General features: G+C 42.2%; 1 protein-coding gene across 1 annotated transcript in view; it reads left to right on the top strand.

Moving 5' to 3' along the window:
• The window catches only part of LOC124039626 (piezo-type mechanosensitive ion channel component 2-like), a 167,699-nt gene that overhangs the window by 45,657 nt on the left and 106,684 nt on the right, over positions 1-15,358 (top strand). The window contains exon 4 of the mRNA XM_046355800.1: positions 11,013-11,055. Coding sequence (XP_046211756.1) covers positions 11,013-11,055 — 43 coding nt within the window. The remainder of the gene's footprint in view (positions 1-11,012; positions 11,056-15,358) is intronic.

The raw sequence follows: 15,358 nt of genomic DNA, 5'->3' as shown, positions 1-15,358 counted from the left end.
AATAGTGGACACTATAGATGATACTCCTGGGTAAATAATAGTGGACACTGTAGATGATACTCTTGGATAAATAATAGTGGACACTATAGATGATACTCCTGGGTAAATAATAGTAATGTAATGTACAATAATGTACTGGCCCTTCCAATCCTTATGTACTGGCCCTTCCCTTCCAATACTTATGTACTGGCCCTTCAATTCCTTATGTACTGGCTCTTCCCTTCAATTCCTTATGTACTGGCCCTTCCCTTCCATTACTTATGTACTGGCCCTTCCAATCCTTATGTACTGGCCCTTCCAATCCATTCATTATGTACTGGCCCTTCCCTTCCATTACTTATGTACTGGCCCTTCCATTCCTTATGTACTGGCCCTTCCAATCCTTATGTACTGGCCCTTCCCTTCCAATACTTATGTACTGGCCCTTCAATTCCTTATGTACTGGCTCTTCCCTTCAATTCCTTGTGTACTGGCCCATCCTTTCCATTTCCTATGTACTGGCCCTTCCAATCCTTATGTACTGGCCCTTAAAATCCTTATGTACTGGCCCTTAAAATCCTTATGTACTGGCCCTTCCAATCCTTAATCCTCAACAGTAGCCGATTGGACTCAATTTGTTAACAAGAATCATAATGAGGAACACGGTCTCTAATGGGTAGCTAAGTTTACCACTATGTGAACCAAACACAAACCCTTCCCCACGTCCAATGCTTCTAAAGTTACACATTGAGTTATACTTCGGTATTGTTCTTTGGCCTGACTGAAACATCAGGGAAAGCAACTGTGACCCTTCCACACACACACACACACACACACACACACACACACACACACACACACACACACACACACACACACACACACACACACACACACACACACACACACACACACACACACACACACACACACACACACACACACACACACACACACACACACACACACACACACACACACATTCTTGCCCATTCACCCTCTGAATTGTACACATACAATCCATGTCTCAATTGTCTCAAGGCTTAAAAATCCTTCTTTAGCCTGTCTCCTCCCCTTCATCTACACTGATTCAAGTGGATTTAAGAAGTAGCATCAATAAGGGATCAAAGCTTTCACTTGGATTCACCTGGTCAGTCTATGTAATGGAAAACATCAGGTGTTCTTAATGTTTTGTAAACTCAGTGCATGTTCTGCTGTATCTGAGTAGTGAGGGGAACCAGTACCATCATATGGGGCTTTAAAACAAACATTTTAGTGCTCGTTTTAAGTATTTCGCACCATGGTTTATCACAAGGTTCGGCATTCCTACTTTTATTGCTATTCATAGCTGTGGAGTCCACTATTTCATATTGTGTCACGGGATGTTTACTGCTGACAGGAGAACCTTATAATGATCCTGGTTGGTTGGGGATGTACTGTGCTGTATGGAGTTGCAAGGGAGGCAGCGTCCATCAAATTCACACCTTGCTAATCTTGCACTGCGGAAAGGGGAGTTTCATGTGATCTTGTCATGATTACATCATATTTTGGTATTTTCTTGGCTCTGTAATTTTGCAATGCAAGTTTTCCCACACGTGGATTTGGTTGAATTACCAGCCTTTCAATTGAGCTATGTGAGATGTGAGAGGTGCCCATATTAACTTTCACTTCTGACAGCATTTGATGCTCTGTATTATGTTTAGTACCCCTGTTAGTAACCACCTATGACATCACAGCGCTAGCTAGGGGGAAGCCAAAAGAAGAAGCTCCTTCACACAGGGAGGGTTATTACATTTACATTTAAGTCATTTAGCAGACGCTCTTATCCAGAGCGACTTACAAATTGGTGCATTCACCTTATGACATCCAGTAGAACAGTCACTTTACAATAGTGCATCTAAATCTTAAAGGGGGGGGTGAGAAGGATTACTTATCCTATCCTAGGTATTCCTTAAAGAGGTGGGGTTTCAGGTGTCTCCGGAAGGTGGTGATTGACTCCGCTGTCCTGGCGTCGTGAGGGAGTTTGTTCCACCATTGGGGGGCCAAAGCAGCGAACAGTTTTGACTGGGCTGAGCGGGAACTGTACTTCCTCAGTGGTAGGGAGGCGAGCAGGCCAGAGGTGGATGAACGCAGTGCCCTTGTTTGGGTGTAGGGCCTGATCAGGGCCTGTAGGGCCTGATCAGAGCCCTGGAGGTACTGAGGTGCCTGGAGGTACTGCAACTGTGTTATCTGATGGTTCAACAGTTCCTTTGTTTCTACATTCCCCCCAGGTCCAAGGGGCCGTTGAGTGTGGCGTGGCAGTGAGTGTACAGCACTGTAAGGGGATTTGAAGGTGGAGGGGTGGCCAGTCAACATGACCTCAGATTAACACAAGACACTAATAAAACTTTAGGAACATTTCACTGATCACTCTCTCCACTCGTTCCACAGCCTGTTGGGTGACATATCCTCACTGCATCCCCACGTGAGGTTGGTGCATTTTTTGGGGCTGTGCAAAAAATGACATCTTCCTCTCAGCGATGGCTGTTGACAGGGGATAAATCTCAATCTCCACCGTAGAAATGTGCAGCTGCAAATGCTGCCGCTGCCGGTGTGGCCCTTAGAGCGCAGAGGGAAGTTCAGGAGCGACGTAGGGAGCGAAAACAACCTGAGGTGAGGTCAGAGATGAAAGAGGGATGAAAAATGACCCTGGCTGCTAAAAGAGAGTGTTGTGGTGAGAGACAGAGGGCAGCTATGTGAAGACAGACACTGGCCCAATTACTGGAAGTATACAGTACATATATTGTACAACCTAGATAGCTTAGTCTACAGAACAGCCCTTGTAATGTGAGGTAAGATGTGAGGTAAGATGAAAGTAGTGTGAAGCATCCAGTCAATACTTATACTGGAAGTACATTTCCAGTAGTATACTAAATCCTCCCTCGAGAAAGCCATATCCATAATGTGGGGTTAGTTAAGTTGATTTCAATAAGTACATTTTAAGTCTATTTTATTGCGTGCCAACCATTCTCTTTGTTATTGTTAAATAGTATTATAAATTATAAATGGTAGATGTGTAGCAGGAAGCGGGTACAGAATAAAGAGTGCTTTTGAAACTGTATGTGTACTGTGTAGGCGTCTCTGTTCTCTCTGTGTGCCTTGTCTGCATTAATAGTCCTTTGTTTTGTGTGCGGACTCAGTTGAGCTTGTTCAGACGCCAGCAACAAGACTTTTTCATCTATCGTCACATTGAAGAGCTGCCAGCAAAAATAACAAATGTCCAAAACATGACTCCTATTTTCTTGTTTTGTGTTTGTCGTCAATAGCTCTGCGTCTCCTGCGATAAGAATCATCTTCCCCAGGATGCGCAGCGCAATCTCTCTAAAAATACATATAACACCATGGCCCACATGTCATAGGTACGCAGGTAGCAGTACAGATGGCTTACAAAGGAGAGGATACAGCTTTCAATTTCCAGTAGCTACTAATGTCAACAATGTGTCAAACGCAATAACAACATTGTAGACATGTCCCACAGTAAGCTGTGTGGAGGTGGGAGGTGAAAGGCATCTCTGTCAGAGCTTCAGTCGTATCTTCTATATCTGCATTTCACCCCTTGTCACGACTAATAACCAGAGAAGAATGGTGAAATCTTCAAAACATCTTGTTTCAAATGATCGACTAAGTGGCCCCAGCCTTGCCTTGAGTGGGCCCCTTGGTTTTGCCCTCTACTGACTTAGCCTAACTTGGATGTGTGCTTGGTCGGTCAGCGAGCAAGCGGCAGCCATGTTTGCCAGGTGTACGTCCGTCCGTTTGTCAGTCTGTCCCATGCTTGATTTGGGCAGGAGCTCACTGGAACTGAGGACCGGCCCCTCAAATGTTCTCCAGCTTGATCTCCTGTTCCTCTTATAGAATATTATCTCCGAAGTATTGTGGAGCTCCTGCACCTAAATACAAACAGTACTGGCACTCAAAATGAGTACCGGTACATATTTCAGTCAAATACTAAGAAGTAGAGGTTGGGATGAGGTCATTAATAAGAGACTTCCAGGAAGGAAGAGGCCTTTATGTTTTACGTCCTCCTCCACCGACATAAATACACTAAAACTCAATGTCGGTTCCTGGACCAAAACACTATTAGCTCTTAATTCAGTAGCTAATACATCCACGGAGGACCTCTTTCTATGATATTCCCCCACCCCAAATTGCTTAATTGCAATTGAATCCCACAATGTACATAAACTGAAAGCATTTCCTCGGTAGTTGGTAGTTAGCAGGTTTTTACAAGATGTCTCGTCCGCAGTTTGCTTACATTGTCGAAGCATTATGGAGGCGTGTAGAAGTCTGGTTTAATAGATTTCTATGATGTTCTGTAAGACTTTTAGGCATAGTTTTACCTTGAACAGCCATCATGTGTAAAATAACCCATGTTCAGCCATATGAAAACCTTCACCTCCCTCTCAGCAGAAGGAAACCGCTGCCGGGGCAGTTGAGGGATTGTTTTTAGACTGTCTTTGCCACAGGTGTTTCTGAATTGCTCATTGTTATTTCGAAATGAACTGTTGCAAGCTGTCTCGAATGAACACATCGCAAATAAAACTCTTTTCATCTCCCTTGACACATCACAAATTTAAGATTTTCCTGGGTTTTGGCGTTTTTATTTGAGGGTCCTTCCTTGTCCTTCCTACCTTCCTTGTTTCCTTCCTATCTCCCGTTGCTGTATATGGAAACACTGGATCCCCCATTTTCACTATTTTATTGGCTACCTCCTTTGAGCTAACCATTTGACCTAATACCCAGGTGACTTCCACCATTTCTGTGACCATGACATCATAGAGAGATAGAGACAGAAAGGCTAAGGGGAAGTAGCAGTGAATCTGTGCTATACTCACTATGTACAGTAATCAGTGTTAGGCTAATCCAGGTATGCAGTGTGATCTAAGCAGGGGCGTTGTATCGCTGTTGACAGACAAATGTTATAATTACTACTTCTGAGGCTTCGCTGATCCACCAGACTGTTTGATCGGCAGCTTGTGTCTAATTGAAGTGCTTTTCTCCCAGTGATATCCAGATGGGATTACCACACCGCACTATAGTCTAGATATGGCTTCTTCTAGACATGTTGCTGCATCTGCTATTCTAGTCGCCACCATACAGTATAAACTACTGCATTAGATGTGTACATATCAGATATCAAAGAGAAAAGACTATGAAAGAAAATAGTGGTCATGAATGGTAATTCAATTTCGTGATTTAAGTGGTAGACAAATCATTATTACAAAAAATGTGCAGATAACACAACTATAGTATGAGGCATGGTTTGGACATGGCTAGTGTATTTCATTGGCTAATGTTCATAACAAAAGTAACAGATTGATTTAATTTCAACCGGGTGAAAATACACAGAGGATTTGCAGTTTTAAAATCCACAATTATGTATTTGAGCACTGATGCCATGACTAAATATTATAGCTGCGTTCAATGAGGTGTTTCTTCACTAATGAGCTGAATTGTGGCTGGTGTGTGTAATGTGTGTTTGTGTGTGTGTGTGTGTGTGTGTCTATTTGCGCTGGGGGCTGTATAGGCTTATTGCCTGCAGCCCTGGACGTTATTACAACGCTACGTTATTCCCGCGGCACCACATTATTGCGCTCCCTCATTTCCCGAGCCACTGCACCCATCTGTAGGGAGCTGCCAAACAGCTCCTGTGACCACAACGTTGCTCCACAAAGCCCCCACTCACTCTCCCTCCTTCCTTTCTCTCTCTCCTTCCTTTCTCTCTCTCTCTCTCTCTCTCTCTCTCTCTCTCTCTCTCTCTCTCTCTCTCTCTCTCTCTCTCTCTCTCTCTCTCTCTTTCGCTTTCTCACTTTCTCCCCTCTCTCTGACACTCTCTCTTTCGTGTAATGTGTAGGCCTATACTGTAACTTTAGATGCAGCTTACTAATGGAGAATGCTAAGAAAAGTAACACCTGTGGGTTTGCCTGTCTGGGATATTAGTAGGCAGGTCACCCGTGATACAAGTCAGTATTTGACGTCCATCCATGTCTGAGGACACCGGGAGATGTTGTTGAAACCAGCCACTAGGGGCAACAGTGAGCACTGTTACCCTCAAATATGCTTTGGTGTGGCTATGGCGTTGTGGAGGGGGATGATGGATGGGAAGATACATTTGCCCATGGTTGCAAAGGTTGCATGTTTGAATCCAGAGATAGACAGTTGTTTTTGATATTGTTGTTTAAAGCCTATCCTAAACCTTAACCCTTACCTTAAGAATTCTGAGTTAATGCCTCAAATGTATCCTTGGAACAATACAGAGAAATAACCAAACACTTTGAAATTTGACGTTTGAGAAACGTGGATGAGCTTCTCAATCTGACGTGAGCCTGTGAGACAAACATTACCAGCCAAATTTAGAGGTTATTTTTTACCAGAGCTTTGTAAGTAGCTTTTTAAAATAATTTTATATTGTAAATCTAAAGTTGGCCTATCCTGTCAGCCCAGTTTTTTGCAACTCCTACTATAAGCATCCAGAAATATAAACACACAAATCTAAAGCAGCGCAAGGCCCCACTCCTCATGACTCCTGTGACGGCTGGAGTTTCAGACGTTGAAAACCTGGACTCGCTACGTCAGATTGAGTCAGACAACCTCCATGCATCGTAGTTAGAAAAACAACTTGTTAAACACGCATGACATTTTCCCATGGCCCGGCATAAATCTGTGTCTGTAATATTACATTAATGCGAGAATAAATTCACGTGGATATATGATCTTGGTTTGGCTGCATTTCATCATTGCAGTACGTTGTGGTTGTGGCCTTCTCTCATAGACAATGTCCAGGCTGTATTATAACCATAAAATAACAGGGAGGAAGGGAGTATGGGAGGAAGTGGAGAAGAAAAGGTACACATGATGTAAGCGAGAAACTGTCGGAAAGTGAACTGTCTATGAAACAAACGCGTGTGCCCCTTCCTCTTTATTAGCTTAGCCATGGCCTCGTCAAGGGAACACTATACAATGTGGAATCCTTAAAGGAAAGGTTCATGGTCCGCTGTCTAGCTGCCGATAGCAACACATACAGCAACACATACATTGCTCATTGTATGCCTCGCCATAGCACAGCATCCCAGAGTCGCCTCTTCGCTGTTGATGTTGAGACTGGTGTTTTGCGGGTACTATTTAATGAAGCTGCCAGTTGAGGATTTGTGAGGAGTCTGTTTCTCAAACTAGACACTCTAATGTACTTGTCCTCTTGCTCAGTTGTGCACCAGGGCCTCCCAAACTCTTTCTATTCTGGTTAGAGATTTTCAGAAGAAAGGTCTTTGTTTCTGGCCATTTTGAGCCTGTAATCGAACCCACAAATGCTGATGCTCCAGATACTAAGACTAGTCTAAAGAAGGCCGGTTTTATTGCTTCTTTAATCAGAACATCCGTGTTCAGCTGTGCTAACATAATTGCAAAAGGGTTTTCTAATGATCAATTAGCCTTTTAAAATAATAAACTTGGATTAGCTAGCACAACGTGCCATTGGAACACAGGACTGATAATGGGCATCTGTACGCCTATGTAGAAATTCCATTTAAAAAATCTGCCGTTTCCAGCTACAACAGTCATTTACAACATTAACAATGTCTACACCGTATTTCTGATCAATTTGATGTTGTATTATTGGACAATTCATTTATTTTTTTCAAAACAAGGAAATCTCTAAGTGACACCAAACTTTTGAACGGTAGTGTATGTGCTATGCATTTCGCCAGGATTTTCACATCACAACATTCAAGTGTTACAGACCTCCAGTTTTTTGAATGGACTGGATCTTTATACTTACCACCTGGGTCCTGTTTTAGTAGTAATGAAATCAGACCTTGTTGAGTACCTGAAAGTCTACCATTTGTATAAGAGTAATTAAACATGCAATAATGGATCTTTATACTTACCACCTGGGTCCTGTTTCAGTAGTAATGAAATCAGACCTTGTTGAGTACCTGAAAGTCTACCATTTGTATAAGAGTAATTAAACATGCAATAATGGATCTTTATACTTACCACCTGGGTCCTGTTTCAGTAGTAATGAAATCAGACCTTGTTGAGTACCTGAAAGTCTACCATTTGTATAAGAGTAATTAAACATGCAATAATGGATCTTTATACTTACCACCTGGGTCCTGTTTCAGTAGTAATGAAATCAGACCTTGTTGAGTACCTGAAAGTCTACCATTTGTATAAGAGTAATTAAACATGCAATAATGGATCTTTGAGTACATCAAAAAAGGTCTGATATACCTCTACTGGTTTCCCGTCAAGCCCTGGTGTTTTTCAGGCTGAAAAGATTTTATTGCCTCAAAAAGTTAATCATCTGTAAGTTGGCCTTCACACAGTTCTTTCTGTAAATGTGTTCATTTTATTATTATTATTATTATTATTATTATTATTATTAGGAAAGAAATCCTTACAGTTAAGATCATTCAGTGGAAATGGAGGAGACTGAAAAGAAAACATATGCTTAAAATATTTTGCTTCCTCTTTCAAAATATCATTTGGTGAATCACAAATAACTCCATAATTTGTAATGAGTTTGAAGATTCAAGAAAAATGTGGTGCATTTTTCACCATTTTCCATCCAATTCGCTTTATTTTTGTATTACATTACACTTGATCGTTCTTGAATAACTACCTCCATTTCTTTTTGTTTTTCCTCTAACCTATTTTGTGTCTCTATAGTAGTTTCCTTTACCATCTACCTGCTCTGTTACTTCCTCTATTTCCTTTATTAGTCTAATCTCTTTTGATCTAAACTGCTTTTGTTTTAATGATGAGTATTGTATTGAATGGCCTCTAAAAGTACATTTGAAAGTGTCCAATACAATAAGGGGATCTGCTGTACCTATTCTGTGCAAAATAAAGCAAATTATGAATTATGTTGTCTTAGTTAAGAACAAACTGCCAGCAAGAACGAGACTAGGAAGTAATCAAGACGGCTAGCTTGATGAAGCCTCGTCCATGTACGTATATCTCACTAGGTCAAGGTTTTTCAACCTCCACATGTCCACTAGTTCTAATGTATCCATGATCTTCGTGATCACCTTAAGTGCTTGAGGGTGATAGTTTGTATAGTTTGAGCTTTATACAGGGTCAGTGAGTGATTTCCTTTATGATAGGTTGAGGTACTTAAAACCGTATTATAATCTCCAACCATAATAATAGATTATTTTGTTGCTTGTGTGCTCAATAGATTATTATATATATTTTAGAAGAAGTGTGGATCAAGATTATTTGGCCCATATAGATTAATTAGCCAGATCAGTTTTAGGTCCAGTAGCATAAAATAATCCATCTTCCTTGTTGATCTGTTTTCACAGTTTGCACAATCGGATCAAAGTTTGTGTTAATTAGTATAATCACCCCTTTTGAGTTTCTTTGCCCATGACAAAAATATATTTCTCCCTCCCAGTCCTTTTCCCACCCAATCTCATCTATATATGTAGAATGAGTTTCCTGTAAACAATAGATATTATATTCTTTTTTTATGATCTGCCAAGCCATTACAATTATAACTGGCTATACTTATTTCCACACTTACCGTAATGATACCCAAGTTTCAATTATACTTACCACAACCAATGTTTGTACACTTACTGTTAAAAAACACCATGATGATAGTGTGTTTTAGAGAAATGGCTAAGCTCTATTAGCATGTTATTACAAAGGAATTACTCATATGTAACTACGTGTTAATACAATGTTGTTACTTCAGTTGTTACTGTTTAGTTACATAAATATAAGGGCAACTTAAGGTAAAGTGTTACCAAGAAATGTATTATTGATCAAGTTGAATAATTTCAAGTTAATGACAGAAAGTACTTTCACAGCACTTTCTCAGTTAGATTCCTTTTTTAAACAGGAAGTGGTCGTCAGTCATCCCAGTGGTGAACTTGTCTTCTCATCTGAGTAGGGCCTATTAACCAGGCAGTTAACAAGCTAATGACAGAGCTAATTAGCCGCCTGACCACTGACTCATGGATCTGTCGTTAGGGTAACTATCCTCAGATCAGCTGCAGGGGGGCGGTGTGTTGGGAGTTGGTTACTTGGCAGTAAGACAATTCTCAACTCCCTTCCAGAGGGGGGCCTCCACACACCTGGAACTGTCTCTGTAAACAAAAAGCCCAGGAGTCCAAAGCCTTTCAAGAACATTTTTGTTTTTCCCTGAGTCGTTAAATCAACGTGCGGGCGGACATCGGAGTTTCGTGTCATAAACACACAAAGAGGCGGAAGAGAGGAGAGAGAGGAGTTGTCTGCCAAATGCATGAGTCATGTGAGTCACGGGATGACAACTAACTGTGAGACGGAGGGCGTTCCAAGTGGCTGTCGATGGTGCACAGCCGCCCCTGTGTGTGTGTGTGTGTGTGTGTGTGTGTGTGTGTGTGTGTGTGTGTGTGTGTGTGTGTGTGTGTGTGTGTGTGTGTGTGTGTGTGTGTGTGTGTGTGTGTGTGTGTGTGTGTGTGTGTGTGTGTGTGTGTGTGTGTGTGTGTGTGTGTGTGTGTGTGTGTGTGTGTGTGTGTGTGTGTGTGTGTGTGTGTGTGTGTGTGTGTGTGTGTGTGTGTGTGTGTGTGTGTGTGTGTGTGTGTGTGTGTGTGTGTGTGTGGTTTACCTTCGCTAACATATGGTTTAGATCTGTGTTACCTTCCTAAGTAGGGTCAGTGTGCATGTGAAACCATTGGATACAAGGTTAAATTATTAATGTAATCTGTATATCATTTGAAAGATCTGCCACATTGGTGTCAGAATTGGGATTGCATCCCTGTGCAGACATAGAAAGTTTATAGAGTCAAAGATGGATTGGTACAACTTCAACTTTTCAGTGTATTCTAATGGAGTTCAGGTTGTCAACACTCCAGGTTGAATGATGGGGAGGCTCTGTGGGATAACAGAAAGTGCTTCATGAAAGCCTGCCATTTGAGCAGCTGCCATCTTAAGTCCATCTCAGGAGTTTGGAATAATGGTCCACTCTGTTGAGCGAGGATTTTGACATCTATATTTTGTGTTCTTTTCAGGTTCAACATGGGAGAAGTCGGTTCGACAGCTGGGCTTGGAAAGGTAAGAGACCAATGCTTTCACATTAAAATCAAACCTGGCATAATCTACTGTACATAGCTCAGTTTGATCCCCATATATATTTTCATGGTGTTTGTGTGGTAAAGTGCGGAATATCCTCCCACACCCCACAGAGGACAACAAGAAGGTTTACTTGTTCTATTGTACGTCGCTAAAATCCATTCCATGGCATAGTGCCATAGTACTCATTCAATTGAGCTCAACTGAATGATTACATTTCACCCAATACACCCAGTCATTTGGCAGACACTCTAATACACTAGAGCAAGTTAAAACGCAGCAACCAACAAAACAATCCATGTTTCATTCTCATCTACTTTCATTGCCATATGAACCACTCAGGTAGAGACCTCATAGCAGCATACAAATGACTGTTTTCCCAAGTGGGTCATCCATAAGGTTCTTAATCAGGTCAACGCTCATAAGGCCGCAGGGCCGGACGGTGTTCCAGGGCGCGTTCTCAGAGCATGGTCAGAACAGCTGTCAGGCGTATTCACAGTCATTCTCAACCTCTCCTAGTCCCAGTTTGAAATCCCCACATGTTTCAAGCTGACCACCATCATTTCTGTTTCCATGAGGTCTTAAGACTACCTGCCATAATAACTGCTGCCCTGTAGCACATATGTGATCATGAAGTGCTTTGAAAGGATGGTTATGGCACACATCAACTCCATCATCCCAGACACCCTAAAGCAGGGGTGTCAAACTCATTCCATGGAGGGCCTAGTGTCTGCTGCTTTTAGTTTTTTCCTTTCAGTTAAGACCTAGACAACCAGGTGAGGGTGAGTTCCTTTCTAATTAGTGACCTTAATTAATCAATCAAGTACCCCAGAGAGGAGCAAAATCTATCAGCCACTCGGCCCTCCATGGAATGAGTTTGACACGTGCCCTAGACCCACTCCAAATTGCATACATCCCCGATAGATCCATATTGTAGAGAATGCTATCTTCATTGCACTGGAACTGTCCTCACACACCTCGATAAGAGGACTACCTATGTGATAATGTTGTTCATTAACTACAGCTCAGCGCTTAACACCATAGTCACCAAGCTTGAGATGCTGGGCCTGAACACCTCCCTCTGCAACTGGATCCTGGGCTTCAAGTTCCTCGGTGTCGAAATCAATAAGGATTTAAAATGGTCCACACACACGCAAACAGTCGTGAGAAGGTGCAACAGCGCCTCTTCCCCCTCAGGAGGTAGAAAAGATTTGGTATGGGCCCTCAAATCCTCAAAAAGTTCAACAGCTGCACCACTGAGTACCGGAGAAACAAGTCCGACACCAACAGGCTTACATAAACCTTAGCCAAATACATTTAAACTACGTTTTTCACAATCCCTGAAGTACCTTGGAAGTATGCTTGGGGTCATTGTCTATTTGGAAGAACCTTTTGCGGCCAAGCTTTAACTTCCTGACTGATGGCTTGAGATGTTGCTTCAATATATTCACATAATTGTCCTCCCTCATGATGCCATCTATTTTGTGAAGTGCACCAGTCCCTCCTGCAGCAAAGCACCCCCACAACATGATGCTGCCACCCCCGTGCTTCACGGTTGGGATGGTGTTCTTCAGCTTGCAAGCATCCCCCTTTTTCTTCCAAACATAACGATGGTCATTATGGCCAAACAGTTCTATTTTTGTTTCATCAGACCAGAGGACATTTCTCCAAAAAGCACCATCTTTGTCCCCATGTACAGATGCAAACCCAGTTGTGCAGTTTTGGAGCAGTGGATTCTTCCTTCCTTCCTTCCTTTCAGGTTATGTCGATATAGGACTCGTTTTACTGTGGATATATATATTTTTGTACCTGTTTTCTCCAGCATCTTCACAAGGTCCTTTGCTGTTTTTCTGGGATTGATTTGCACTTTTCGCACCAAAGTATGTTCATCTCAAGGAGACAGAACGTGTCTCCATCCTGAGCAGTATGACGGCTGAGTGGTCCCATGGTGTTTATACTTGCGTACTATTGTTTGTACAGATGAACGTGGTACCTTCAGGCGTTTGGAAATTGCTCCCACAGACTTGTGGTCTACAATTTATTTTTTGAGTTCTTGGCTGATTTCTTTTGATTTTCCCATGATGTCAAGCAAAGACTCACTGAGTTTGAAATACATCCACAGGTACACCTCCAATTGACTCAAATGATGTCAATTAGCCCATCAGAAGCTTCTAAAGCAGTGGTTCTTAACCTCGATCGAACCCCAGGGGTTCGGTGAGTCAGTCTCAGGGGTTCGGCGGAGGTCAAGACATACATCCGACTCATATGATTTGTGATGACACGCCCCGCTTGGCCATCATTGGCTGCAGGTGATCACGCTACATTGCTTGGCCTATCTGTGCTGCAGGGAATTTGGTGCGCTCAGTAGTCGACTTGTGACTGTTGTGATGGTACGTCTTGTGATTTCTTTCTTAATATTTTAATCCCTTCATACTTATTATGTCGAGCAAAAAAAGAATGTGTTCGGACGAATATGTACAATATCAATTCAAATGTATAACGGAACGTGATGGGAGTCAACGTCCTAACTGCATGAATTACAATGCCAAGTTGAGCAATTCTCGTCTAGCACCGGCAAAACTAAGAGAACACTTCTGCATGGACATGGAAAATACAAGAACACAACGCTCGCTGAATTCAAGATGAAGAGAGCCAGATTCGATGAAAAGGCTACTCTGCCTGTTCTCGGCTTTGTACCCATCAACAAACCGATCCTCACAGCATCGTATGAAGTTGCTTACCTGATTGCAAAGCAGGGCAAACCACACACCATTGGTGAAACACTCATAAAACCAGCTATGTTGAAGATGGTGAATATCATGCTGGGAAAAGAGGCTAAAGTTAAGTTATCCCAAATTCCTCTTTAAAATGACACCATCAGCGACAGAATAGAGGACATGAGCAAAGACATCTTGGCTCAAGTAGTTGCAGATCTGATTTCAAGCCCGGCAAAATTCAGCCTTCAACTCGACGAGACCACAGACGTTTCCAATCTAAGCCAGCTTGCTGTATTCGTGCGCTATGTGAAAGACGACTTGATAAAGGAAGATTTTTTATTTTGTAAGCCTCTTACAACAACAACTAAGGCAGCCGATGTGAAGAAAATTGTGGATGACTTCTTCAAAGACAACCATCTTTCGTGGGATATGGTTTCTGCAGTTTGTTCGGACGGAGCTCCAGTCATGCTGGGAAGAAAGTCTGGTTTTGGTGCGCTAGTGAAAGCCGATGCACCACACATCATTGTTACGCATTGTATTCTGCACAGGCATGCGTTGGCAACAAAAACCTTGCCTCCAAAACTGTCAGAAGTATTAAAAATGGTAGTGGAATGCGTGAACTATGTGCGAACTAGTGCTCTGAGGCCCCGCATCTTCAGTGAGCTGTGTAAGGAAATGGGCTCTGAATTCGAGGTACTTCTGTACCATTCTAACGTTCGGTGTTTATCCCGGGGACAGGTGCTGAATCGTGTTTTTGCCGTGCGTGTGGAATTAGCCCTGTTTTTGCAAGAGAACCAACATTGTCATGCAGATTGCTTCAAGAATTCTGAGTTCATTCTCATTTTAGCGTACATGGCCGATATCGTCGCAGCTCTCAATCATCTCAATCAAAAGATGCAGGGCGGTGGAGTCAACATCATCGAAGCGGAGGAAAACCTGAAGGCTTTTCAAAAAAATCTACCGTTATGGAAACGACGACAGAGAACAATACCTTCGCAAACTTTCCTCTACTGGACGACTGTGTAAGTAAGATCAAAGATGTATCTGGAATCGGAGACATTTCTGTACCCGCTGAACTGAAGCAAGCAATTGACACAGTCTCTCAACGGATACTTCCCTACAAGAGAGTCATATCCAGCATGGGTGAGACAGCCGTTCACGTGTTGAGACAGATGTCAATGATGAAAATCTCGATGAAATCATTGAAATTCAGCCGAGCCAGGTTCAACAGCAACTCTTCAGAACAACAACGCTTTCAACGTTTTGGTGTCAACAAATGGTAACATACCCTGTTATTGCTAAGAAAGCTCTGGAGATTTTCATACCGTTTGTTACAACATATCTTTGCGAGCAATCCTTTGAGGATGCTGGACATAAAAATGAAGAAAAGGAACAGACTTTGTTGCGAAAATGACATGAGAATGGCACTTGCCAAGTTGAAGCCGTACATTTCTGAACTGGTCTCTGAAAGGCAACAGCAGAAGTCACACTGATTTGCAGTAAATATTCATTATTATGTTTTTCTTTTTGTGTGAAAATCATGTTTTGATGATTTTGTTCTTTGAACA

Source organism: Oncorhynchus gorbuscha, linkage group LG07 (assembly GCF_021184085.1).
Source record: "Oncorhynchus gorbuscha isolate QuinsamMale2020 ecotype Even-year linkage group LG07, OgorEven_v1.0, whole genome shotgun sequence".
Classification (NCBI taxonomy): Eukaryota; Metazoa; Chordata; class Actinopteri; order Salmoniformes; family Salmonidae; genus Oncorhynchus; species Oncorhynchus gorbuscha.
Note: the sequence above shows the minus strand (reverse complement) of the source record. Positions and strands in the feature narration are given on the sequence as shown.